At 38.7% G+C, this 27,902-nt stretch overlaps 1 protein-coding gene across 2 annotated transcripts in view; it reads left to right on the top strand.

Annotated features, from left to right (window-relative positions):
• Positions 1–27,902, top strand: part of ADAM23 (ADAM metallopeptidase domain 23) — a 163,427-nt gene that overhangs the window by 113,939 nt on the left and 21,586 nt on the right. For both annotated transcript variants that reach the window (XM_032859976.1, XM_032859977.1), the window contains exons 10-22: positions 724–795; positions 2,840–3,003; positions 3,933–4,017; positions 4,967–5,057; positions 7,529–7,577; positions 9,724–9,823; positions 13,303–13,374; positions 14,085–14,174; positions 15,495–15,575; positions 21,054–21,104; positions 22,042–22,105; positions 23,828–23,933; positions 26,782–26,901. In XM_032859976.1, coding sequence (XP_032715867.1) covers positions 724–795; positions 2,840–3,003; positions 3,933–4,017; positions 4,967–5,057; positions 7,529–7,577; positions 9,724–9,823; positions 13,303–13,374; positions 14,085–14,174; positions 15,495–15,575; positions 21,054–21,104; positions 22,042–22,105; positions 23,828–23,933; positions 26,782–26,901 — 1,145 coding nt within the window. The remainder of the gene's footprint in view (positions 1–723; positions 796–2,839; positions 3,004–3,932; positions 4,018–4,966; positions 5,058–7,528; positions 7,578–9,723; positions 9,824–13,302; positions 13,375–14,084; positions 14,175–15,494; positions 15,576–21,053; positions 21,105–22,041; positions 22,106–23,827; positions 23,934–26,781; positions 26,902–27,902) is intronic.

The raw sequence follows: 27,902 nt of genomic DNA, 5'->3' as shown, positions 1-27,902 counted from the left end.
CAGTTTTCAGATGTCCTCTCAAAGACATACTGTTCAGTATTCTTTGCTAAAACCGTAGCCCTCCAGATGTTGTTATGGAATTATTTTATTAATTTATTTTTATTTATTTTCTTAAATAATCATAAATAACCATAAACAGTCTTAAAGTAATCATGCACTTCATTTTTAATTTGGTCCCTCCTTTGTTCTGACTTGGAACAGTTGAAAGGCAAAGGCTTTGTCTGGCCTCCTTGGAGGAGACATTCTTCTGAAAGAATATATGAATGTGTATAAGAAATGCAGTCTATATCATGGCTAGTACCTAAGTGTTGTCTAAGATATTTTCGTGATCTGTGTCTGGTCTTGAGTTTAAGGGGAGAAGCGTGTCCACTTGGGACTAAATTTCTCGGCTAAGCCCCTCGTAAACTGTGAAGGTTGTTTCAGTGAACACAAGAAGATTGCATTTGTAGACATTAAGACTGAGTGAACAACTCATTTCTCAGGTGTAAAGTTTCTCACACAGATTTCTACAGGTTCTCTCCATACTTGGAACTGGTACAGGTGTTTTAGATGGAGTTTTGCTGCCTAATAAACACCACCATATCCAATATGGTGGACTTAGAATTGTCTATTTTTAATCCCCATATGTACTATTGCTTTCTTTGAAATGTCTGCTTTTACTGATATGTGAAATTAACATTAAATAATGATTTGGCAGTGACTGGTTTATCCTTCTCCCCCCAGTATAAGAAGTATCGTTCTTCTCATGCACACACCAATAACTTTGCAAAGTCCGTGGTCAACCTTGTGGATTCTGTAAGTATCCCAGTTTTCTTGAACGTACTTTTCCAAGATGGGATGGTTTATATTTCTTTGTTTACTTTTTACTTTAGTTCTTTCTTGGGCAAAAGTAAAAACACAATCCTTAAGCTCATCTGGCTAAGAAATTATAGTGTTCTGCTTCACGAAAAATAGTATTAACAGAGTTTTGGGGATGGTTGGGTCATTCTCGGTATCCAAAAGATGCATTACTTTTGCTTCTAAGTCATGTCTAGACCTCTTTGTCACCTAAAAGGTGACAAAGGACAAAAACACTAGAGAAAATTAACTGTTAAAAAGAGCGTAAATTACACTTGATCTAGAGACTTTGTTACTGATGACCAATTGAGCTTATTGTCTTAAGTATAAGAGAGCTAATTGATTCAAGTGGAGTATGTTTTTTTAAGAACTGAGATTTATTTTCTTAGTAGTGAAGGCTTCAGATTTTATGTCTAGAGGACAATTAAGCGCAGTCCCCCAAATAAAATTAATTTGAAAGAGTAAGTTCTATATCTCCTTACAAAGACTTCTAGCTCTATAAATCGTTCATACTGATATTTTTTTCTGTCTCATTTTTAAGCTACAGAGAATAATGGTTAAGATTTTCTTCCTGTTTCCTGATTTAGGTAGAATTACGTAGATGTGAACATTATTTGTTGTGTTCCAATGAATAGTTCAGTTTGGCTGGTCCTAGATTAAATACAGCACACTACTTTGTTTTCTAATGTAAAGTGCTATTTTGTTCAGTTAAGTCTATTTTTATCTGATATTTATGGTATGTTCCCTCTTAACTGGGAAAAAACCACAACTTTTTATGAATTGCCAACTGTCTAAATGATACTTATTTCCTCCAAAGAACTGCCTTCGAAATAGTCCCCAAACCTTTCATCATGTAAATACTCACAACATGTCATACCTGTAGGCACAGTTGAGTAAAGGTGTAATACAGGCGGATGGGCAGAGTCTACCATATAGAGTTGGGACTGAAATTCTGAAAGCCAGTTTACACCTGGTTTATTAATCTTCTGTAGTTTCAGCTCTTGTCAGCAGTCTTCTCAGAGGAGGCTATAAGTGAATATGGAAAAGAGAAGTTGCCAAAGCTGATGACTTGGTAACATCTCTGTGTTGGTCATTCTACCATGATTGAACAGAACCACCTCTTGCAAAGTGGAATTTTTATTTTGGGTTGTCATACAAGGTTCTGAAGCTGACCAACTAATTTTTAAAAGACATTACATTTAACTAGCTTGTTGTAAAATCACGATAGCCTCAGGTTGATTTAGGCATGATGATATTCCTTTTCTTCTGTGTGTTCAAAGATCACCCATTATTTTCTTAATTAGCTTGAAAATAGGACAAAATGACAGCAGTCTTTGAAATTGCTTAATTGTGTGAATTGTTTAGCTACTGGGCCAAAAGTCAAGAAAGAGAACAGAAAAACACAGTTTAAATATAGGGAGTAAGGCCACCGGTGAGGGGGAAGTGGGTGATATGAATCTGCTTTTCCCTCTTTTGGCCCAGATCTAGGATTTCTTCCCAGTGTTCTTTTACGTGTCATGGCAGAGGGCCTCCAAGGACAAGCCAGCCATGTTCCTGGGCACTGGTGCAAGGATTTGGTGATCTGTTTCAATCCTGCAGGACTGACGGGTGGTACTGCACTTACTCAGAGCCAATAGGTCAGGCTCAAGCCACTCTTTGGGAGTGATTTTACTGAACCCTGCTTGGAATTGATGTCCAGACTATAGAATCTTGACATTCCTACTGTCCATCCCCTAGTCAGATGCCTGGCCAATGAATGTGCTGATTTGGGATTAAAATAGTCTTGTAGGAGAAGCTGAATTTTGTGATTGTTTTTTCTTTCATTTTTTGTCTTTATTTTTTTCTTGGAAATGAGAAAGTTAAGAACATTCTTTATGATGAGCTAATTGTGGCCTCATGTTCTCCTCTCACCTCCCCTCCTGTCCTTCCACTGATTCTGAATCACTGATTGTGCATGTTTGACCCAGTGTTTTCCTCCTGCACCTGTCCTGTATACCCTCAGATTTACAAGGAGCAGCTCAATACCAGGGTTGTCCTGGTCGCAGTAGAGACCTGGACTGAGAAAGATCATATTGAGATCACCACCAACCCTGTGCAGATGCTCCATGAGTTCTCCAAATATCGGCAGCGTATGAAACAGCATGCCGATGCCGTGCACCTCATCTCGTACGTATCTGCAGTCTTTAGGTTGACATTGATCTTTATCCCCTTACTGTATCTGTTAAGTTATACGTCGGTGTACGGATCTTGAATTGATTCCTCTCTCTGGTTATATAAGTAGCAGGGAAGTAAGTTGTCAGGTGCTGGCGTGGTGGTTCTATGGTCGTTAAGATTTACTTTCAGAGCACGTTCTTACTTTAACACTTTCCGTCCTCCAGGTCAACTCATGATTCAAGGTGGCTGCTGGTGCATCAGCCTTTATTACAGGCACCAGGAATACAGGCAGGGAGGATTGCAAAAGAGCTCTCTTTCCAGCTGAGTCAGGTCTTTTAAAGCAGATTTCCTGAAAGCATGCATATATCCATTTTACCAACGAATCATTTGCTCATAGTCACATGCCACACAGAGCTGCAAGAGAGTCCAGGAAATACAGTCTTTGGAAGTGAACCATTGAATAAAATTGAGATTTTATCAGTGAGGAAAAGGATGACCATACTGTCTTTCGATATATTAGGTGGTTTCCTTCTCCATTCATGGCAAAGCTATTTTCGGACTCATCCAGTGTTCTGTCCTGGAATCAGACCCACCAGATTCTTCCTTCCTTGCCTCTCACCTTAGTTCTTTACTTCCTTGTCTCTCAGTCGATAATCAGCAATGTATAATAATTTAGAAATTTATCATAATTTATAATAATCAGCCAGTGCTTAGTAGGTGCTCAATTAATGTTTGTTCAACTGAGATTTCTTCACATAACATAAATTTAAAGGTATTTATGACAACATAAACCTAAAGGTATTTAAAATATAATTTTCAATTTCTTGAGGGAGAATGACTTTGGAGTGTTCAGTGTAGAAGAGTGAGTAGGCATGTCTTGGGAGGGTGTATATGATGGTCATTACATTGGTTTCCTGAGAGCACTTCTTTTTTTTCTTTAGGCGTATGACATTCCACTATAAGAGAAGCAGTCTGAGTTACTTTGGAGGTGTCTGTTCTCGCACAAGGGGAGTTGGTGTGAATGAGGTAAACTTGATCAATTTTCTTAAAGTAGAGCTTTATCTTTGCATCTGACCTCTTTCTTCCCTGTGGCCTAGTTTCCATCCCTCTTAGGCTTGTTTAAAATGACAATGACATAAGAATAAGGTATGAGTGATTTATATTAGTAATTGGAACCCAAAGTGGTCTTTGGTGTTAGAAGAGAGGTATTGCTTCATTTCATAATTATGGCTTTTCATGTTTATCAGGCAAATGCATGCCAAAGATTGGTCCAGATATTTTTTTCACCTCTGTGGATAAATTTTTATAAACTTACTATTCCTTTCCTGATAATTTTAAGCTATAATGCTCTCCTACGCATGTTAGATTTAACTCAATTAAATCAAAGAGTTTATGATTATGTTTAATCAGTATTTTTGTTTTCTCTCTATGTAAATTTTCCATCTTTATGCCTTCTACCTATCCCTCTGTAGAATTCATTGAAACAAATATTTCCTTAGTCTCTTTGTTTGGATTCTAGTACCTTCATTTATATCAAGGAAATCCTTACACCAGCTGGCAACAGCACCCAAAAAGCCAAACCAACTGTATCTAAACCCTGATCAATGCCAGAATATATTATACCAGCTAATCCCAAAAGCCAACATTCAGTTGAGACCTTTCTTGGCATACTTGTAGTAAGTTGAGTTTATTCTTGGTTTGGTATGAGTTGAATCAGGGCATAGCCTTTTATGGCTTATATTTTATGTTTCCATGTGAGAACATCAAGTTCTGAGAGACGTCACATAGGAAGAGAGGCTTTCTGCTTCTTGGGCCCAGTTGCAAGGAAGAAGTGATAAGGAGCATATGCCATCTTTTGATGCTGTGAGGCTCTACTTAGGGAACTGAGATGATATGTGGTGATGATTAAGAAATAATAACTAGCTTTGTGCACTCTCTCAAATGTCTCCCACACACTTTCAACTCTGAAAAACAGTATGGTCTTCCAATGGCAGTGGCACAAGTATTATCGCAGAGCCTGGCTCAAAACCTTGGAATCCAATGGGAACCTTCTAGCAGAAAGCCAAGTATGTACATTGACCTTCTTACTCACTTTCATGTGCCATTCTGTCTGTATAGTGCATGTCCAGTCAATAATAAACAAATAATTTTTATTCCTAAGTCATTAGAGCTTAATTGTAATGTACCTCCTTCCTCTTCAAAAAGGTGATCAAATGAGCAACTGCAGGTAATTCCCAATCTGTTTGGGTTGTAGATATTCCCCTTCGAAATTCATAAAATCATACTCGCTTTCTCAGAACAGGAGCAGCTCTTTCTCACATTGCGGAGTGTTGGGGTTTAAGGGAGAGAGTGAACCGTCACCCTCTGTGTTCTTAGCAGTGGAGTGTAGACACTACATGTCAAAAAAGTTCCATTGGGAGTCCATAATGATGCAGCTGAATACTGTTACGCTGAAAAGAAATTAAAAAAAAATAATAATGCAGCTGGATCAGGAAATAGCTTAGATCCGGTGTCAAAGAAGACCTCCAACTCTAATTAAACTTTCCCACCTACCTACCTTGGAACTCACCCACATGGTCCCATCAGGAAGGTTCAAGAAGAAGGCTCCCCTATAGGCAGCCCTGCTTTGAGGGCCCTTTAAGCCTGGAAACAGGGGGTAGAGGATACCCCTCTCATGGGCAGGTCATGCCAAGAAGGAAATCCAAACAGGGCCACAAGTGGGGCCCCGTCCAGTGGGGAAACTCAGCCAGTGAGTGCTCACGGCACTTTCTTCATTAATCAGAGGACAGGAAGATGGAAAGACAGGGCTGAGCTTCCAGTGGCAAAGTATCCAAAGCCCACAATAGTTTTAGGAATCCATGAAAAATTTCAATTTCTTTAAAAATCAGAATAAAATCCAACCTGGATTATATTTCTCTTTAGACCAAGAAAGTAGTAAAATACGATTTCTGATACATTTCTTGTGGCATGGGGCAAAAGTGCCTAGGACCCAAAAAAGTCATAATGGGATGCCATGGAAGGAAGGACCAAGGTATTCCCTCAAATTATTCTCTTAAGTGGAAGTCTGCTCCCCTCTGTGAAAATATCAGATGCTAAAAGTAAAGGTCTCCCTGCCCACCTCAGCTCCCCAAGGAAGAGAAGGACAAAAACCTACTATAACATTATCCTACACTTATTTTATACCTTTTTGATGACTATCAAATAATTATTATTAATGCATAGTGTTAGGGAAATTTGAAACAAAATATGTATCCGGGGCTTCTTGATTCCCTTTATGGGTATATTAAGTCATCACTTGATGTGTATATTAAGTCTGGTGGCATTTAGCAAATATCCACAAACTTTCATTTATGAGAATCTTGCTCAGAGTATTTGCTTTCCAAGGAATCACATAGTACACATTAAAGGAGGTGTTTTGTGTTTCATCAGCTGGGATAGATGGCCTTAAAATCAGAAGGGAGTACGGCCAGGTTTATGACCTTGTTTGGGAACCCTGGAGCCTGGAAGAGGCCAGCGCTGGGGTCAGCTGGGAGATGTTATGGAGTTGGGTGAGGGGATGCGGTGAGAAGTAGGGGTTTAGGACCAATGCCTGGAGTAGGTCCTTCCTAAAATGTTTCATTCCTTTGTGACTTGTTTGTTTAGGTGGATAGTTCTTTAGTTCTGAACTTTGACTTTTAAAAAATCTATCTGGAAGCCTTTCTTTGAAAATATCTTTGTCTATGATAGAAAAGAGAATAGGAAAAAAAAAAGTAAATGAAAAGAACAGCCCATTGCAGTATCAGTATGTCAGTCTCTGGCATCTCGGTTGAGTTCGTGATTGTTGTTTAGTTTCAGTGACAGTTTACACTTACATTTTAGAACGCTCTCTTTTCCTAAACCTTTGAGCATAGTGTTCTGCAAATCTCGGCCAAACCTCGCTTTGAATCTAGCAAGTGAATTCTCTCCTGTAACTTCCAATGTGCTCTATTGGGGGAGGTTTCAGGAATGATTCACGACATGTGTGCAGTAGAGCTTGACCGCTCACAGAGCGCGTGCTGGCGCTCATCTTGTGTGAGCCCTCGAACCACTCTGGGCGATAGGCAGAGAGGCTGTTCTCCATTTTCAAGGTGGAAACACTAAAACCCAAGAAATACTAGGTCACTTGCCTACAGGACTTGCCTATGAGGGAGACCTTGAACTAGAACTCAGGTAGACCTTGGTCTAGAACTCAGGCTTTTCATTTCCAGACCAGGCTACTTTTCATTAAACATTAGAACTAGGAACTCAGTTGAGTTTTCTGAGTTACAAAAATGAAGAAAGTGACAGTTTTATATCTTGCCAGCTGTTGTCTTAGGAAATAACCTATACTTCTGGAAGGGATGTAAAGAAATATTGATTGAATGGAAATAGATTTTGTTTGGTGCGATTTCACATTCTGTATCTACATGACATGGAATTGGTAATAAGGACTTATCTCAAAAGTGGAAATGCAAATTAAAGATGTGACTTTTGTTGTTTTTCTTTTCTTCTGTTGCTTTTTATTATTTCATTGGACTAGAATGTGACTGCACAGAATCCTGGGGTGGCTGCATCATGGAGGAAACAGGGTAAATTTTCATTATACATGCATTTGATTTATGCCTTTCACTGACATTGCCACATGTAAGTGCTACACAGTCTCTCGGGTACTGGTCTTTTAGGCTCAGCACTCAGTATAAGTTCAATCATAAATTTTCTGACATTTTAAAAATGAAAGGACTGATTCACCTTATATTTTAATTTTTCATTTAAAGTTGTTGATAACAGTAAAGTATAATAACAACTTCTATTTCTATTAACCTTTAGAAGAAGCCCATTATTAAATGCTTCTAAGTTTAGTAGAGGCATTGATTTTTTTAGTGCACTTAGAATACAAGCTCGTTGTCTGCCTGAAGCAGTCGTGAAAATCAATTTCTTCATCAATTTATATTTTAAGGAACTCACAAATAGACATATTTGGAGTAGTAAAAATGGTACCATACTGCTTATATAATCGATAGAGCTTTTTTCTTTTTGAGACAGAATTATTGTGTCTAAAATAGGTATCATCTATTGATAGACATTTGAACATTTTCGCACCTATCGCCTCTCTTCTTGTGAGGACAATTTGAGAACTAGAGTCATGCCCAGGAGGGGTTGGGAGCCAGGGCCTGGAAACATTGCCCCCGCCCCACTACAACCTGGCTCCTGCCCCCGTGGGAGCCACTAATCCAAGGCTCCCAAGCTAGAGCCCACTCCTACTAGATGGAAGACATTGTTTCACCCGTGTCTGTCCTTCTTCTTCTGCCCATGCCAGAGATCTGCTCAATATATTGCCCATTTCTGGTCCTCCTCCTCTCCTGAGGCCAGAGGCCCTGACCTACTTGTACAGATTCCCTTCTTTATGTTCCCACCGGGAGTCGGACTCATGGGGAAAAGAGGAGTGTGAAAATGAGGATTTGCAGAGATAGTCAACAGTTCTGCCTGCTGCTTTAGAACATGTTTCTAGAAATGCAGTTTAAACCTGAAGCTGTTAACTTTCATGCTCCCCTTACTGTTCTGCCATAGTTTAGTAAAATTACGGCTCAAACAGCATTCCTATACCTACTATAGGAAGGTAATACCATTTATAATGTTGCTTCTATGAAGAGGCACTTTCTGTCTTCTAAACTCCTAATTTCTAAATGAATTTTCGGACTGGCCACCTGGAGGATAGAAAAAAAAAAAAAACCACAACTAAAGTTAATATATATATTTTCTTGAGTACACATTTCTACATAGTCCCTTTAAGAGATCACTGTCAACAATGGCAAAATTTTTTCCTACTTGCATATACTACCCTCATGCATCAGGATACAAAAAACTTTTGGATTGCATCCTAAAATCAGTGGCCTGTTACTCTCAAATCAAGTACTATGAAAAATATGCCTGAAGAATCAGTGTGTATGACTCAGCTTAACCTTAACCATGTGTATAATATTTCCCTATATACTGACGTAGAGTAGTAATTGGATTAATTAAATCACAAAAAGGCTCATATCATATTCCTAAGTCATGAATATATTTGAAGTTGTGCCTGAAAAGCTATAACCTAATTCTAATTCAGAAGGAGCTTACCCTCATTCTGTTTTTACTAAGTGTATATGTGCTAAAAACATGTATACATATATATGTAAATATATATTCATGTATGTATATGTGTGTGTGTGTGTATATATATATATATATATATATAGTATAATACTTTACGATTTCCTTGTTTGCCTCATTGGTGTTGCTGCAGTCTGCATTATGTAATCTTTACTAGATTGTCACAATTCCTTCCTCCAAAGTAAAAACTAATAGGTTCCTTTGCATCTTTTATTCAGGACAGAGGCAAAAAAAAAAGTGCTTGCTTTACTGAGAGAGAGCAAGTAAAAATGACCACACTTTAAAACATAGCCTAGGTGGCGAAGTTTTGTGATAAGCTTTCCAAAACTCTTCTAAGCCCAGGCATAGAAGGGCTTGGCTGCTGAGGAAGTTATAACCTGGCTCCCAATCTGTGGTTTTCTTTGACTATCTATTTTTACAAATTCTACCACACATACTTATTTGGCAATTTGAACATAAATGAACCTGTGCGGAATCGTCTAGCTCCAGAGTGAACATGATGCTCTAATTTCACGGGTTCTAATTTTCTTCTCTGATGACTGCTTTTGGTAAATTATTTACATAATTGATTCTTTATTTTCTCAGGGTGTCCCATTCCCGAAAGTTCTCAAAGTGCAGCATTTTGGAATATAGAGACTTTTTACAGAGAGGAGGTGGAGCCTGTCTTTTCAACAGGCCAACAAAGGTTAGTAACTCAGGAAGTATAATTATTTCTTTAATTTTTTTTTTTTTTACTTCTAAGAAATTTGTTTAATGTACATAATATTCATGAAAGCAATATAGCCTTAGAAATCACATACATCTCAGATCTTCTCACAATCATCAGTCACAAATCTCTTATGGGAAAAGATTGAAAAGCCATGCTTGCATTTTACTCAGTGGGAAATGTTGAAAAGTAGCTCATGCCTTAATAAAACAAGATGCAAATATCTTTTTATATGTCTTTACATATCTTTTTACAGTGGAACACTGAAAAATGCCAGATACTTGTCTTGGAAAACAGGTCTTTTGGGGGAGGAGGGGATTTGTCAGTCTGATTAGTATTTAGTCATAAAAGCCATTATCATATGAAATCTGATCCTGTGTAAATGAGTGACAAAACCATAGTTTTGCTGCTGTGAGTCTCTGATTTTTCAGTGCTAGTTGTACCCCTCCCACTTCATCCTCCAAACAAAGAAACAAACATACTTCCATCAAAACATCTTTGAAATTTACATGTTAGGATTTTCAACCTGCTGCTTAGAGATTGTGGGTTAGATTAACCTATATCGCTTTAACCTGTTTCTCTGACGAAAATTCCAATTTACATTGACATTCTCTCAAAGAATACAACTAGTTCCTTGGCTTTTTTTCTTTTCTTTTTGAGTGGTCTATTCTCCTATCTAGGATATCTAGATATTAGATATAGATATAGATATAGGAAATACCCACAGAAGCTAGCCAAAAGATGGCCCACAGTATTTATGGATCGCATAAATACATATGCATATTTATTATTTATTATATATAGTCTCTTTATGTGGGAAGGTCCATGGTATCAACTGTCATTTCATCAAAATTCATATATGCATTGTCACAGTCCTTATCCATTAATTCCTTAACTCAAAAAGCTCTGAAAATTGGAAGTCTTTTTTATGAGTTTGCAGAAAACACATTAGGCAGTAAAACTTCTCTTGGACTAAAAACATTTATTACCCCTCATAGTGTAAATAGTCGTAAGTATTGCTGCAGAAATATAAATGTTTGTGATTATAGGGTATGCACCAGGCCCCTCAGGGCTATTACATAGAACATGCATCATACTTTTCTACAATCTAGCAAAGTCAGAATTTTCAAACTCACTGGCTACAAAACATTTTTTTTTTTAAGATTTTATTTATTTGACACAGAGAGATCACAAGTAGGCAGAGAGGGAGAGAGAGGGAGGAGGAAGTAGGCTCCTCACCTAGCAGAGAGCCTGATGTGGGACTCGATCCCAGGACCCTGAGATCATGACCTGAGCTGAAGGCAGAGGCTTTAACCCACTGAGCCACTCAGGCAGCCCTACAAAGCTTTTGCATAAGGCACCATGGACCTCTAGTAACATATTTGGAAATGAATCATTCAACAGGCATAAAAGCAGGATTGCTGCTAATTAGCAGACGGTATAGAAATTCTAACATTGCACATTTCATGTTTCTTTTGAAAATACTACTTTGTAAGTCAAATATAGTCCCTTTGCTATACAAAATGTGTAATGTTTTATAAATTGAGAGAGTAATGAAATCATGTTAACCTTAAGGAAAAATAATCACTGGCTAATGTGTGTAAATGACAGAATAATTTACTCCTATTCTCATAATTAAGTGATACTTCTGTAGTCAGGGGATATTAGTTGGATGCCTGACGTCTGTATAAATTCTCAGTGAGTCTGCAGAAAAAGAAACAGGAATTGTAAAGTGACCTTGCAACCATTAAATTCAGCTGTCTGCCTTTCATGGCATTGACCCTCAGAACAGAAATCTGAAAACTTCCAAGTGTTCAAAATGGGGGAAAGGAGTAGTAGTGAATTGATGGGAGCTGCTGGCATTAACGAGTTGAAGCGTACACGATCTCACCTGCCTCGTATCTCACCAGCCAGTTAGAAGTATTGTGCCTGTGAAGGTTTCTAGTGTGTGTGTGGAAGGATCCATCATTAGATTTCTGAAACTGCCTGTCAGTAGAAAGAAAACTATTCAGGTAACTTGAAAACTAAATAAAAATAATGATACATCTTCAATTTTAAAAGTTAGTAAATATTGATTTTTTTTTTTAAGCTACGTGGTAGAAGGATTTTTTTAAAAGCCCCTGTGTATTCCAGTGGAATAATTTGTATGTATGTATCGAAGAACTGACTTTTTTTTCCTAAGTGCTTTTAGTCAATGAATGTGCGCATGTGTGACTCACATGTTATTTTTCACATTATCTGCATGCCTCTTTTCTGTGCTGTGGGATCCTTCCCACTTGCTATGTTTTCCACCCAGTTTGTGATCAAGGCCTGCTGCTGGTTGGAAGAAGGCTCCTCAGAGCGAGATCTAACAGTTGGTTCCACGCGAGGCCTGAAGGAAGTGCTATAGCCATGTTCCAGTCTAAGCTTCCCCTTTCCATTTTGTCCTGCCTGCTGATAAAATACCACAGAGATTAGGACTGTTGATTTCACTCATTGGACTTTCCTATGGAGGAGTCTCACCCAAGTACCCTGGAGAACTTTCTTGTTTTGAATAAGAGTTTTTCTTTCCTGGAAGTGGAAGGAGAATCGGGTCTTTCTTAGATGGCCTCGGTGGAAGGCAACCCTTCCTTGGGGTGTCTAGAGGAGGAGTCTCTCTTGCCCTCTCATATTCCTGTCTTTGAGCATGTGGATTGGAATGTGCTCTTCCAGTCTTCATGCAAGGGTAATGGGCATGCAGAGGGAGATCTTGCCCCAGCTGAGGGAAAAAAGAACTGTTTCTCATAAATGCTCAGCAGCCTCCACAATTGGCTACAAGATAGGTTGTCTGGTAGGGAAGTTCATAGCACTAGTGGAGTGCATTATTCTAGAAATTCGACTCCTCCAGGGTTCCAGGAATGATTGAAAGATTTCTATACCTCCGTGAATCTGTCTGCACATTTATTTAGTATACTTTAGACAGGACAGATTTCTTTTCAATGAGAATGATGGGCATGGATTTCCAACAGCACCTCTTCTACACTTATTTGCATTTCCTTGATGGTATTCATTACATGTGGCTGTGACTGAAACATTTTATCTGTTTGACGATTTTTATGTTTTCTCAGCTGCCTGGAGATAAGTCAGTAAATTAGCTATCCGTGAGTCTTAGCATCGCATCTGAGCTCCATTAGCAAATGTAATAAATGATCTATTCCTTTTGATAGCTCATTTCCATTAATAAGTAATTCTAATGGTAGAGGTCATCTCTGGAGCCCACCTCCAGAGAATCCTCCAAGAAATACTACCCATATAGTTATTCGGAGTGTTATTAATAAGTGAACAGTGTTACCACACAGACATCATTTGTAAGATGCTGTTAACAACAGATCACAGAAAAATTGCACATGATTACAGGACCATGTAGGTAGCCCTATTTGCGTGTTGATTTTCTGTGATAAATTAAAATGTTTTTCCTTTCTCTTCCTAATCTCTTTTAGCTATTTGAGCCCACAGAATGTGGAAATGGATATGTGGAGGCTGGAGAGGAATGTGACTGTGGTTTACACGTGGTAGGTATAAGAGATCCTTCCCGCCTTTATAGCAAGAATAGCTATAAGAATAGCAAGAAGTCTACAGGGTCTTCCTCTGGGGTCTTACTGTCTGTCTTTCTCATCTCTCTCATCAATGCTTAATCCCAGCTCAGACATGTTAGAATTCATCATGTCCTTATGATCTAGTTTGAAAAAAAACCTAATGGGTTCTTCTAATCAAATCTCCTACCTCTTAAAAATTCATAGTTCATATTCATCCCATTCAACTATTATCAAATCACAAAATAGTCTTTCTGCGGTGTGTATTATTTTTGTCTTTATGAAACTAGATAGAGTTTGGGAGCCCCTGCCTGGCTCAGTCAGTAGAGCACATGACTCGTGATTTTGGGTTTATGGGTCCAAGCCCCATGTTGGGTGTAGAAATTACTTAAAAATAAAATATTTTTAAAAAGAGTCTTAAGAGTGTATTGGAACTAACTGAAGGTGAGGTGCCTGCTAAGAAATAAGCTTACTTTTTGGTAGGGAAGCCCTTTCACAGAAGATCATACTTAGCTGAAAAATATGGCAGGAAGGAATATTATCATTGTTTAAAGTGATGACTTCCTGAAATATTTGCTTGTTATTGTTTAAGTCTCCTCATGTGGATTATACATACGTCCCGTGTGGAGAGTTGGATGAAAGACCAGCCTGTAAGCTTTCTCACTTACTCACGCGAATGTTCCCTCTAGGAATGCTATGGACTGTGCTGTAAGAAGTGCTCTCTCTCCAATGGGGCCCACTGCAGCGACGGGCCATGCTGTAACAATACCTCATGTCTCGTGAGTCCCCCGACACTTCCGTCTTATTGGCTAAATCTCTCACAGTGTACACAGAGCATTTGTAGAGCTTGCCAAACATTTGTTGATTGGCCTGTGCTTTCACAATTTTGTAGAATCAGTAAAGCTACCTAAATTCTGTGGGTCAAACCCTTTACCTTTATCAGGATGCACTATCAACTATCCTATCCTTCAGAGCCCCCTTAAGAAAATATACGTAAACTCCTTCCAAAATAAATATTGAGAGTTGTCCTGCTAAGGTAGATAAAAACTGCATTAAATGACTGAATAAATGGTTGAATAGAAGAGGGACAATTCCTGCGGTCTTTTTAATAATATGACCTACTTATAACATTTTTCTTTAAATTTCCTGCTATGTATCTGTACATTTATTTTGGGCCTAATTTACTTTGGACCATGAACCTCAAACCTAGTGCTCACATTTTTTATGCTTGATTTTTTAAATCCCCTATAATGGCAAGAAAGCTATATAAAGAAGTAATCTACGTGTGTATATTTATATGCGTATATATACAGCTTATGTGTGTATGGACATAGTTTGCTTTCATCGGTAGAACCTCCAGTCAATTCTTGAGAAGTCGTTTTTTAAATCTTCCTTTTTCTCATTTACAAAACCTCTAGTATTCCTTATAACCATAATGTTATATTATTTTATCCTTATAACCATAAAGTTACATTATTTTATTATTTTATTCTGTACCAAGAGGTATTAGGCATTATGGTACTTTAAGAAATTCTAGATTTGTTGCCTTATGCTTCCCCCCTCCCCAGATTATAAATTGCTTGACATCAATGATCTCTTTCCTTCATCTTTCACCCATTCCCTCAGTGTGACTGGTGTCACTGAAAGAAGTTCATATGAATTCTCTGAAATTTGATTGTATGTATTTAGCTAAAGCACAAATAAGATCCAAGCTAATAGGGACAATTAGTGAAGGTTGGGTGTATCTATCAATCTTCAGGGAGATCTTAAATGTTTCTATTTTAGTGATTTGCTCTTTTGTTTTAAACCATACTGCTCTATCTTCTTTATAGAATTGCTGTTACCTTGTTTTCCAAAAAGTAATACTCTGAGACCATGGGTTTTAAAATCTGAACATTTAATGCCTTGGTTAATGACTCATATTTAGTACAGAGAATGGTATCTGGGCCTTGACTCTATTCTGCAACCATCTTGCTAATTCATAAAAAGAGTGTGGTAATGGCTTTGGGATAGTATCTGAATTATTGGTGAATATAACAATGCTAGGTATTTGAAATACTAATTAACAGTAGCTCCTAATATTGAATTTTGATGTGCAGTTTCAGCCACGAGGGTATGAATGTCGGGATGCTGTCAACGGGTGTGATATTACTGAATATTGTACTGGAGACTCTGGCCAGGTATGACAAACTTGAGTTTTTAAATAATTCATTTTACTTGCAAATATTGTACACATTGGAAAGCTTTCAGTTGGGCTACATGTGTGAATATGATTATTTGGTTTCTTTGTTTTTTGTTTTGTTTTACATTATTTTCTAGTAATTTCTAGATCTCCGATATGCCTATATTTTAGGAATATTTATTGTGTTTCCTGGACCTAGATCTCTTTTTTCTTCCAAATTTCCGCTTCATAATTAGTTTCCTTTATATGTTTTCTACCAGTGAATTGATTTTTCTTTCTGTCCCCACATCTAAAATAGCATATTCACACTGATGAAGAATTAATGCACTGTTTTCAAATATTTTTAAGCCACCAAACCCTACTTTTAAGAAAAAAATTGGTTGGATGCCCACTGTAGAAAGCAGAGAACAAAGAATACTGCTCTGATTAAAGAAGGGACCGGGAGCAGGTGTCCACCTCTCTTGGTTCTGTCACCAACTCTCCCCCACTGGCAAGGTCCTAGCATTATGCCCCCTATCACTATAACATAATTAATGTTGTCTACTAGCATTCTTTCTTTATATAATTTTTATGTTTTAGAAATTTAAATCACATTATTTTTGAGTCTTCATTTTTCATTCAAATGGACATTTGCTGAGCACCTGCTGTGTGCCAGGCAAGCACTGCTGTAAATGTTGGGATATGGAAGGGAACGAGATAGTCAAGTCCTTGCACTTGTGGAGCTTACATTCTGCTGGGTGGAGAAGCAAGTTAACAAAAACATCTGGTGGTGCTAAGTGTAACGTGGGATGTGGGGCGGGGGGCTTTGGGTTGGGTGCGCAGGTGTATTTTCCTGGAGGAGTTGGTATTTAAATAGAAAGGCACAGACGGAGCTTCTAGTCTGAAAACAGCAAGTAAGGAAGCTTGGCTTCTTCAAGAAATGGAGTGAGAGCAGGAATTACTGAAGAGTAGTGGGGAAAAAATCAAGAGGACGACAGGAATCAGGGCAGTTAGGGAATAGGTAAGAATTCTGAATTTCATTCTACTTTTATTTTTTATGACTTCAAAAACATATTCCTGTACCATTCCACAGTTTTTATAAATACGCTTTTTTACAATTGCATGAGTCTGTCATGTGGATTCATTAGTTGACTTGGGACTTGTTATTCATTGGGGGATATTTAGGTTGTTGGCGGTTTTTCATTATTATAATTAATATGGCAGTGAACATCTTTACGCATCTTTAAGAGTATTTCTTGTTGAGGGTTTTCTCCTTAGGGTAAATGGCCCAGAAATGGAGTTGTCTTTTGCCAGGTATTATGGTTTCCAAGGGGCTCCCCATAATAGAATATGGTTGGAGGTCAAAATACCATCTTTCATTTTGAATATGGCCAAGTTGAAGGCTGTAACCTGGTGTGAGAGCTAAGTGAGCCTCTTTATAGATCCTAGATTCAGGCTGTAGGAACAGCTTATTGACAAAAGTAGGTCTTGCATGACTTCTCCTTGCAGCGATGGGCCGTTGTCTTACATGTCTTGGAGGAGCAGCGAGGATAGTATGATTTATGTGGATAGGCAAGAGAAGAATGGCGGAAGTGAGCCAAAGGGCCAGTAATTCTTCCCAGGTTTGTCAGTCATTCAGTCACTCTACCTGGCTCAGGGGGAAGGGAGTGCAGAGTAGCTGGAGGGAGGCTGAGTTCCCTTCACTGGGAAGAAACAAGAGGAGGGGGAGACAAAGGTTTCTAACTAAACTTTTTGAGCGTTCTTGATGTGTATTTTCTGAGATTCAATTCAAAGGGACACTTTTAAGGATGTGATCCAGTGAAATATGTTCACACTATTTTGTATTGATTTTTATGCATATCTGTTTCTTCTATTTAGATATGTAAATAGGTTTCTTTGCGTTTTCCTAGAATATAGTAAAAGTGTTAGAATTGTGGGTTCTGTGTTTTGTGCCAAGTTTTATGTTTTGTGACAATCCTGGTGTGCTGTTTCACTGAGTTATATTTTTAGTTTTGTAGAATACTACTGTTCTTATACCCATCATATATGGTTTGGGTTCTGTGTGTTCAGCTATTTTCGAAGTACAGTTTTTTCATTTCGGCCTTTAGTTCCTGAATTGCCATAGAACTTACTGGAAGTGAGGTTTTTTATAATGAGGGCTCTATGTTCAACTTGATAGTCTACTGTCTAAATTTTTAAAACATTTTTTTTAAGATCTTATTTATTAGAGAGAGAGAGTGGGAGTGAGAGCAAGAGCGAGCAGGCACAGAGAGGGAAAGGGACAAGCAGACTCTGCACTGAGCGTGAGTCCAAAGTGGGGCTCTATCTCAGGGCCCTGAGGTCATGACCTGAGCCGAAATTGAGAGTTGGACGCTTAACCAACTGAACCACCCAGGCACCCCAAACGTTTCTTTCACTTTATGTATGTAAGGTGAAAATTGAGCTGTTAAATTAATTTCTCAGTGGCATATTAGAATAACATGTTCTTTTAGCAGTAATTTCCTTATATGACCAGAATGTGCCTGAAATAGATAATTGGAGTAGAGGGAGTTAAGAGCCCCCAGAATTCTTCTGCTTTGTAATAGACAGTGAGCCTTGAATTTAATTGATACTAATTATGATTAGGAAGAAGGGGATCTCAGAGACTATCTGCATCTTTGAGAATCAGCATCATTGGCAACACTATGGCTTTTTGCCTTGTATCTCATGTCTTTGCTTAATTTTGATATTAGCCTTTACTGAGGCCTCTGAGCTACTTTTTAAATTCACAGTTTATCACAGAATAAACAGTACTTGTGCAACTGAGAGAAATCCTTGGCAAATGATACTGGATGATATAATAAAGGTATTTTTGAAAGATGTGGGAAATGTGTCTTTGTTAGCGCTATATGGGTGACATAACACAATTAAAAATAAGCACATTTAAATGCTACTGCACTGTTGAAGCCTGCCTCCTGTGAGCTTCCCTGCACAGCCTGAAACCGGGGGCTGGCATGGCATTTAGAGACTGAATCAAGAGCTCTACTCACAGGCAGAATAAAGCACACAAATTTGTGGTTCTTCTGTTTTAAATGTCCCCAGAGAATGTAAGACATTCCATAATTTCCCATGTTAAATATTTCAGTGATAAGCAACTTGCTTTTATTAGCCTATACAAAAAATAAATTGATTAAGAAATCTTGCATGTAGCTACAACAGTTTATAATTGGGGCTTTTTAAAAATTAATAAAGAGTTCTACAAATGATTTTTTTCTTGAAACATCACAAAAGCCAACTGTGATAAATTGATTTTAGACCCTGATATACCTATTCTAGTAGCAACATTTCTTTTGGATTTTTGTTCAGTGTGATTGTATCGGTCTTGGAATAAGTGAATAATTACTGTTAGTTGATTAATAAGATACTGATTGCATTTGGAGTGGATTTGGTTGGATGAAGGAGGCCACAAGGATCTGTGTTTCTGTGCTGTTGGCCCAGTAGGCCAGGTTTTGGTGCTGATAATTATGTCTTTGAATAGTCACCATCAGATTGATTGAAAAGCTGTAGTCAATGAAAGCGTATACGAAAGTCTTTAGAAAGATGTAGAACCAAAGCATTTTATCTCAAAGTGTTCCTTTGTGGTTTAGTGCTTCTTAGCAATTACAAATTCTAAATTAGTTCTTTACCTTTCTGTAGTGAACCTGATAAACAGTTTGATATGTGCAGAACAGAGTAACTTTTTAAAAGAAGATTTTATTTATTTATTTGAGAGAGCGCAAGTTGCGGGGAGGGCCAAAGGGAAAGGGAGAAGTAGACTCCCCACTGTGCAGGGAGCCTGATGCAGGGCTCGATCGCAGGACCTCGAGATCATGACCTGAGCCAAAGGCAGGCAATTAACCAACTAAGCCGCCCAGGCGCCCCAGAGCAGAGGAACTTAATTGTGTCTGTGTGGGTCACTCACTTATTTATCCAGTTAGCCAACAGTGAATGAGCACCTACTCCATAGCCATTGAGCCCCGTTTTGTTCTAGATGCGATGGGGGCAGCAGGAAACAACGCATGCCATCCCTGCGTGTGTGGAACTCACATCGGGATGGGGACCATAGACAAACAAATAAGTAACATATTTGAGTAAGAGGTGGTAAGGCCTATGGAGGAGAAAAACACCAGGAAATGGGGAACAGAGAAGGCCAACGTGGGAGGAGTTCCAGTTTTTGAGAGCAAACCATGCAGAAACCTGGGGGCAGATTGAAGGAAGAGCAGGGCAAAGCCATGGAGTAGAAGCATGCGCGGCGCGTTCCCAGGGTCGGCTCAGTCATGGCAGGGCTCGGAGGGCTCAGAGAGGGGATGGATTGGGACGGAAATATGCCTGACGTGTTGAATCCTGATGTCCACTGAGTACATTGGAAAGCCACCAAGCAGAGGAGCGGTGTGATGTGATTTATGTTTTTAGAAGGACGCTCTAGTCGCTGAAAGAGATGAGGGCAGAAGCAGGGTAATCAGTTGAAGGCTGTGCATGATTCAGGTGAGGAATGATGGTGGATTGCACTGGGGGTTGGCAGTGAAGACGGAGAAAAGTAGTCAGATGTGATTCTGGTTTGAAGGTAGGCTTCGTAGGATTTGTTGACTGACTACAAGAAGGATGTGAGTGAAGGAGAGACACAGAGGATGGCTTCATGATTTGGGGTCTGACCAATAGGAAAAGCAGAACTGTCCTTTACTGAGAAGGGAAAGACTCTGGGATAGACCTTGGTGCATATTACTGTGTTTCTTCCTCACTTGCTTTCCATGTATATTGCTTTTTCTTTGCATATTTGCTTTGAACACTGTACTACAGAGCCTTTGACTTGAACCGTCTCCAGTTCTCTCAAATGTGGCAAATTAAGTGCATAGGGAGCAAAAAGTTTAATTCATTCAGGGTGACGTTTGGGAAAATGAAGTGTACTTTTAAACAAAGACTTGATAAGTGGACCTGGAAAAAGAAACAACTATCCCATCACAATTGTTGTAGTAGCACATCAGAGAGGTCAGAGATGTCACAGAGATGAGCACTCACGTTGAGTTGAAAGAGTGTTTCTTCTTTTTCAATAACGTGACCTAGAAGTGAGCGTCAGGGGTGTCAAATGCAGATTTGACATTTCCCAGATCCGAGAAAGGTCCTGTGAGTTAGAACCCAAATGTGTCTACTCCTACATAACAAGCTGATTCATGCCCTTCGTTGTCCATTTTAATTCCTTCTGCTCTTGACTCTGTAGCCAAGTGAATGCAAGTTCTTATTCTAGTCCACCTCAAGGAAGACAGAGAAATAAAAAGTACTCACTGTATGGGTGAATTTATTATTTTTACCAAAAATAGAAGAAATTGTTTGGATAATCTATTTAAGGGGTTACTTATGTTTTTCTAAACATTACCAAATATATATTCACCATGCTTCCTTTTTTTTTGCATTTTCATAAATTATACACATAATGTGAAAGTACTTATGTTGAACATTAACAAAAAACATTGTATTTTTTCAGTGCCCACCAAACCTTCATAAGCAAGATGGATATGCATGCAATCAAAATCAGGTATGCTGGGCTCTAAGTTTTTTCTTTTTTCTTTTTTTAAGATTTTATTTATTTATTTGAGAGAGAGGGAGAGAGCATAGCAGGGAAGAGGGAGAAGCAGGCTCCCCCATGAGCAGGGAGACTGAAGTGGGACTCGATCCCAGGACCCCAAGATCATGACCTGAGCCAAAGGCAGTCGCTTAACCAACTGAGCCACCCAGGCACACCAGGCTATACGTTTTTGATGTAATTTTAAAAGGACTAGTTTGTGAGGGTTTTTTTTCCTTCTGATGAATATATCTTCGAAGGGAAATGACATCTCAAAGAACCATACATTATTGCAATGGACTTCCAATTCGAGGTGGCTTCGTGACATATCAAATACTAAATATAGTATGATATTAAATTCTGGTGACTAAATATAGTTTGATATTAAATTCTGGTGACAAATTGTCCAGACTGAAGGCAAGGGAAAAAAATATAATGACTAAAGAATTAAGAATCTAATTTATTGAGTTATGACCATCTTTCAGTAATGTCAGCCTATTGTGGGAAAATATGACTGTTATAATGTGTTATCATATGTGATCTTATGGGTTTTGTCTTTTCTGAAGCCATGTTCTGATATAACATTCATACCCAAAAGAAGCTAAAAATCATTTTGGAATCGGCCAAGGAAGTGTACCAACGTTTGTTTTCTGTAAAATTTAAAATTTCAGATGATTAGTTTTGACTTAAAGAGCTGTACTACGAGATCTGTTCTGAGTTTTAGAATTTAACTGTCTACTCTGCTTCCCTTAAGATGTTTGTGATTTTTATTCTCACTGTGAAAATATTGGGGTATGGAGTGAAAAACAAATCAACTTATCTAAAAACAACAAAAGGAGACCTTGCAGTCCAAATCTGGGGGCAAGGAAACGGGCTGTATGGGCCTCCTAATGTGTGTCCCTGTCCCCAGGGCCGCTGTTACAATGGGGAATGCAAGACCCGGGACAACCAGTGTCAGCATGTCTGGGGGACAAGTAAGTTGCGTTTTCCTGCTTGGTGATGACACACGGGTTTCTCTGATGTTATCCTGCTCTGCCAGTCTTGCTGAAGACATAGACAGCTTGGAGAGGTGTTTTTATTTTATTTTATTATTTTTTATTTTTTTAAGATCTGTTTATTTTAGAGAGAGAGAAGGTGGGGGCAGAGAGAGAGGGAAAGAGAGTCTCAAGCAGATTCCATGCTAAGTGCAGATCCCAACAGAGGGCTCAATTCCACAACCCCAAACCATGACCTGAGCTGAAACCAACGGTTGGATGCTTAACTGACTGTGCCACCCAGGTGCCCCTGAAGTGATGATTTTTTAAAAAAAAAAAAATCTAGGAAAGGGTGAAAATAAAGAGAACTGTGAATCTCAGTCACAGAACCACAGAAAACATCTGTTGAAGCTGGGGACTGGTCATCCAAAATAAGCCGTGTCACACAGTGACAGGGCTGTCAGAGAGGGGCTGTCACACGCACATGCAAAGATTGGGTTCAGTGTGGCGATCACATTCATTATCCAACCACTTGTGTGATTCACTCTGTACCTTGGATTTAACCATTACCCCTCAGATTAGCCTTCTGTTCCTTTACTCCGGGGAAGTACCAGACTTATTTTTTAAATTCTGTAGTTGTATCATCTCACTTTGAAGAGAAGAAATGCAGGTCCTTCCTGAGGTGCAGACCCAGAGATTTGCATATATGGTCCTTGCTCTCAGTACGTTCCGTGAATGTTAATGCACATTCTCTCTCTCTCTTTTTTTAAGATTTACAAAAAAAATTTATTTGAGAGAGAGAGAAAGAGCATGAATGGGGGTAGGGTGAGGGGAAAGAGAGGGAGAAACAGGCTCCCCACTGAGCAGGGAGCCTTAACTACATGGGTCTTGATCCCAGGACCCCAGGATCATGACCTGAGCTGAAGGCAGATGCTTAACTGACTGAACCACCCAGGTATCCCAGTGCACTTACTCTCTTCCTGACATTTATAGTGCCTGTCCTGTGAACTTCGGTTCATGGGGACCAGATGACAGAGAGGAAGGGGTCTGTCTTATTGGCTGAGACTAGGTCACCCTCAAAGGAAAATAAAGCACACAAAAGGAGAACAGAACCCCTGCAGGAGTGATTTCCATGTTTGGCAAATATCATTTAACTGAAAGATTTACTTTCAGTGCTTCAGTTTTGACAGAGGAAAGATAATAGAGGCGCATTTGTCTTTTAAAATGTTTAAATACCAAAACCCAAGTGTTGACATAAAATCTTAATTGTCTAAGACTTTATAATATCTTTTAACACTTGTATAAAACAGGCCTAAGAATCTTTCTTCATTTTCTACCTGCCACCTCCCTAATTCCTGCTGATGACCATGCCTCCTTCCCTCCCTCAAACCCACCAACAAGAACTGGGAATCAGTTTGTTCCTCAAGTTAAAAACAGCAGCATGTTGGAGCTGTCTTGGAGTAGCTTGTAAGAGCCAAGTGTTAAATTCTAAGGAATTTCAGAAACCTGTCCCCATCCCATTGATAGCTTAAAATTAGCCATATGTTACACCATGGAAATTGACATGATGGTATTTACACCATGGAAATTGGCAAATGCTATATGTCCGGATTTTTTTTTTCTTTTTCTGGAGAATCAGTTGTTAAACATTTACATGCACGCTGCTGGTTGTGCATAACAAAGGCCACTAAAACACATGGTCTTCATGTGTTCTTCTCCAAGAGGCTTCCGGGTCTGACAAGTTCTGTTATGAGAAGCTGAACACAGAAGGCACGGAGAAAGGGAACTGTGGGAGGGACGGAGACCGCTGGATCCAGTGCAGCAAACAGTGAGTGGTCAGCTTTGGGGGCACGATGAGTGATTTGGAAGCCCTGATTCAAATGTGACTTGAGCACAAAATAAATGTTAATGATTTTTTTTTAAAGATTTTATTTATTCACTTGACAGAGAGAGAGAGAGAGAAAGTACAAGTAGGGGGAGAGTGAAAGGGAAAAGCAGACTCTCTAATGAGCAAGGAGTCTGAAGTGGGACTTGTTCCCAGGTATATATTTCAAAAAATACATTAGTATATCTAGAAGCAAATGGCTGTGGTCCAAGCTGTTAACCATAGCATAGACTCAACAACATTTCTGTAAACTTCAGAACACTTCTCATATGTCATATTTTACTTGATGCTTGTTTTGAAAAAACACTTTGCTAAGGTATTATGCAATGCTGTCAGGTCTTAATTTTCTACTTTTGCTGGAACATATGGCCTATGAATGTCCTAGTATGCACAGAGCTCTATAAGCAAAATATGTAGACTATGTATCTATTTGGGGGATATCCAAAGTAATATATATTTTTGATCGTTCCATGAGTGCAACACCATTTGATTTCATTAAACATCTAATGTCCATATCATATTTTTCCCCTTCTAAAAATCATCTAGTTAGTGCATTCCAGAGGAATCTTTTTTTTTCAGGAAATGAGATATTCAGGAAATGAGAAAATGAGATATTTTCAGAGTACATTGGTAATATTTTCCCCGGATTAGTTGAGGAACATTAAAATTGTGATTTAGTAGTTTATTAAGGTTACCTCAATGACATGGAGCTATGGGACCATCAAGTTATGGGCCAAATTTCCTTCATTATCCTTCCCTAACAGTGAGGATTCTTCTAATTCTGAGGCTGAGGAAGGATTTAAGGAAGGTTTATTTTTCTAGTTAATGATCTGTCTGTTGTGCCTCATGAAACTTTGCTATTCCAGGCAGTCCTTGATGGTGGATGAGGTCTGACGAGGCAATAAATCTTTGACCATAGTTTCTTTAAAATTAAACAAAAATAATAGGACAGAACTTCCCACCTTATGTCTCACAAGTGAGGCACAGATGTTCCAAAATATTGCTCCTCTTTCTGAGGTGCCAGAGACTAGGAGGAAGTGGGGCCTAAAGTCGTAAAAAATCCATGTGGTTGAACACCTGGATTTCATTAGCTTCTTTCATTAGCTTAATGTCCTAAACAAACCTGATCATTTCTCTGTATCTTTGTCCCTTCAAAAAGTTGGGGAGGCACTGGATTGGATCATTGTTAAAGATAGCTTTTGATTCGCTATTAACAGAATATCTAACCACCGAGTTGAAGACAATTAATGCGTGTTTTCTGAAATGTTCAAAAGTTGGGAAATAGAACATAGAAGGAGAAAAGTGAATAATACACAAATGGACAGTTTGCCAAATAATTATTACAAGAGCTCCCATGTCATCCCTACCTGGATCAAGAAATAGAACTCACAGCATTGCAGAAAATGTATCCTTCCCCACAAGGTGCCCTTATCTTGCTCCTGGAGGTACTACTCATCCTGACTTTTATGACAATTATTTTCTTGCCTTTTAGAGTTTGGCTGCCTCGGTTTTCCTCCCTAAATGCTGTATTTTGCCTAAAAGTTTGGTATAACGTTTGGGAATCATACTTCATGTATTATTTTGTATTTTGCCTCTTAAGTTCAGCATTTGAAGCGTCTCGCATGGTGTGTGTCACTATTCATGTTTATTGTTCATTGGTTTTATTATCATTTGTATTCATGCTCATATACCATGATGTAGTCCCCACTCTGCAAACACGGGCATTTAGGTTGTGTCCACGTGTTCGCTGTTAGGAACCACGCAGCCATGGGTATTTTTGTACATGTAACTTAGTGCACATTTGTAGACATTCTTCTAATGCCTACATCTAGAATAAAATTTACTAGGTCAAAGGATATGTATATTTTCTGTGTCACCGTATGATGTCACGGTTTTCTAAAATGGGCTTGATAGCAAACCTGACCATCAATAATATGTACATGAGAATGTTGTGGAGTCACATACTGAACCAGCACTCGGTATCATCAAACTTTCTAGTTTCCTCCATCCTGGTGGGTATAAACTGCTACATTATTGTGGTTTTATTGCATTTCTCTGATGACCAATGGAATTTAGTACATTTTCATGCATTTATTGGATATGGATCTCTCTCTCTCTCTCTCTCTTTTTATGTGTCATTTCAATTTCTTGCCCTTTTTTTAAGAGGGAGTTCATTGTTTACTTAGCAGAGGCTGGACGTAGCTGCTCTCAGGTGGGCTAAGTCATTTAACGATGTCACTAAAGATCCAGATGATTTCTCCCCTCTGCTCTGGAATGCTTAGCATGTGTATTCTTGTGCTGTGAGCTCACTATAGCAAGGTGGATGCCAGGCTGCACATTCAAAGGCAGGCAGCGTGGGAGTTGGAACAAAAGGTCTCTCTCCCCGTCATGCTCTAACCTCTTGTCCAGAAGCAACATTCACCCCTAGCAACTTCCTAGCTGGCTTTTCCTCACATCCCAACATCCAGGGGTCACTTTTAGCTCTATTAGGGCAGGGAGAGTGGGACGGCAAGGACAGTGGATATAGGAGTCAGGGGTGCCATGACTAGCTTCAACCAGCCATGATCTGTCCTTTGAGGCTGTGTATGTTGCTACCCAGACAAAACTGTGATCCTGTTAGCAAGGAAGGATGGGGGTCATAGCCAACCAACGAAATCTGAACACACATTTTTATTTAGAAGGAGAGAAAATATTTTCAATTTTTGAATATATGCAGACTGAATAGTTTTGATTATTTTGAGCTTGATTCTTCCTGTCCTGTTCTTTTTCTATTTTTATTTAACATGCTCAGTGATGTGTTCTGTGGGTTTTTACTCTGTACCAATCTTACTCGAGCTCCGCGTATTGGTCAGCTTCAGGGTGAAATCATCCCAACTTCCTTCTACCATCAAGGCCGAGTGATTGACTGCAGGTAATATATTAAATGTTTGAAAACCTAATGAATCACAAGAATTACAAATTCAGAAAAATTAGGTGAAATTTTTCTGTATCACACCAGAGGAATGTTGACTTTGATTTTATGATCGCCTTTCATGTTTAGAGTTATTAAAAAAAAAAAGTTGTATATTGATTTGCAAATTACATTTGCCCAAAAATCAGACCACTCTTAGTAGTGGGACACTCAGTAATTATGATCATCAAGTAGACTTAACAGTACCCATTTTGACCCATGATTAAAGCTTTGAGCATTGGAATAGATCACTATTTGAACACTATGTGTATTTTATTTTTTATGACAAAAAAAAGGCAGTTAAGCTACACTTCATATAACATATTTCTGGTTTAGATGATGGCTTAATGAGTAGTCAATCACATACAGAACGCATTTATTAAAATACTATTTATACTGTAGGCAAACATTTCATATCCAAATATCTGTGAGAACAAGGCACAGGGTGTATGAAGCTTCTTTTTTAAACCAGGAAGTCATGTCATATTCTAAGTAAGTATAGTTCCCTTCAAAGTAGTCATAATTCTAAGATGCTATGCTTTCATTCAGATGGTATTGTTGCCCAAAACACTATTGGGATTCCCCTACAGAACTGCCTTTAGCATCTGCAAACTTTTATCTGTAGTATCCTTAGAGTAGCAAACCTTCACTTTATGTGAGTGAAGGTAAAATGTGGAAACATGCAAAAATTTTTCTGAACAAAATTTAGGAAATCGATTAGGTAAACAAAACGAATAAAATTCTCTTGGTGAAATGATTGCTTTTTTTGCCTTTTTTTTAACATTTATTTATTTATTTGAAAGATAGTGCACATGGGTGTGCAGGAACTTGTGGGTGGGGGAGGGGCACAAGGAGAGAATCTTCAAGCAGACTCCCCACTGGGCATGGAGCCCGCTGATGCCCTGAGCCAAAACCAAGAGTCAGACAAACGAACTGAGCCACTCAGGTGCCCCTGTTTTTTT

This window comes from Lontra canadensis, unplaced genomic scaffold, assembly GCF_010015895.1.
Source record: "Lontra canadensis isolate GAN:19392208 unplaced genomic scaffold, GSC_riverotter_1.0 scaffold18, whole genome shotgun sequence".
Classification (NCBI taxonomy): domain Eukaryota; kingdom Metazoa; phylum Chordata; class Mammalia; order Carnivora; family Mustelidae; genus Lontra; species Lontra canadensis.
The sequence above is the reverse complement of the archived record's forward strand: the minus strand, read 5'-3'. Positions and strand labels throughout refer to the sequence as shown.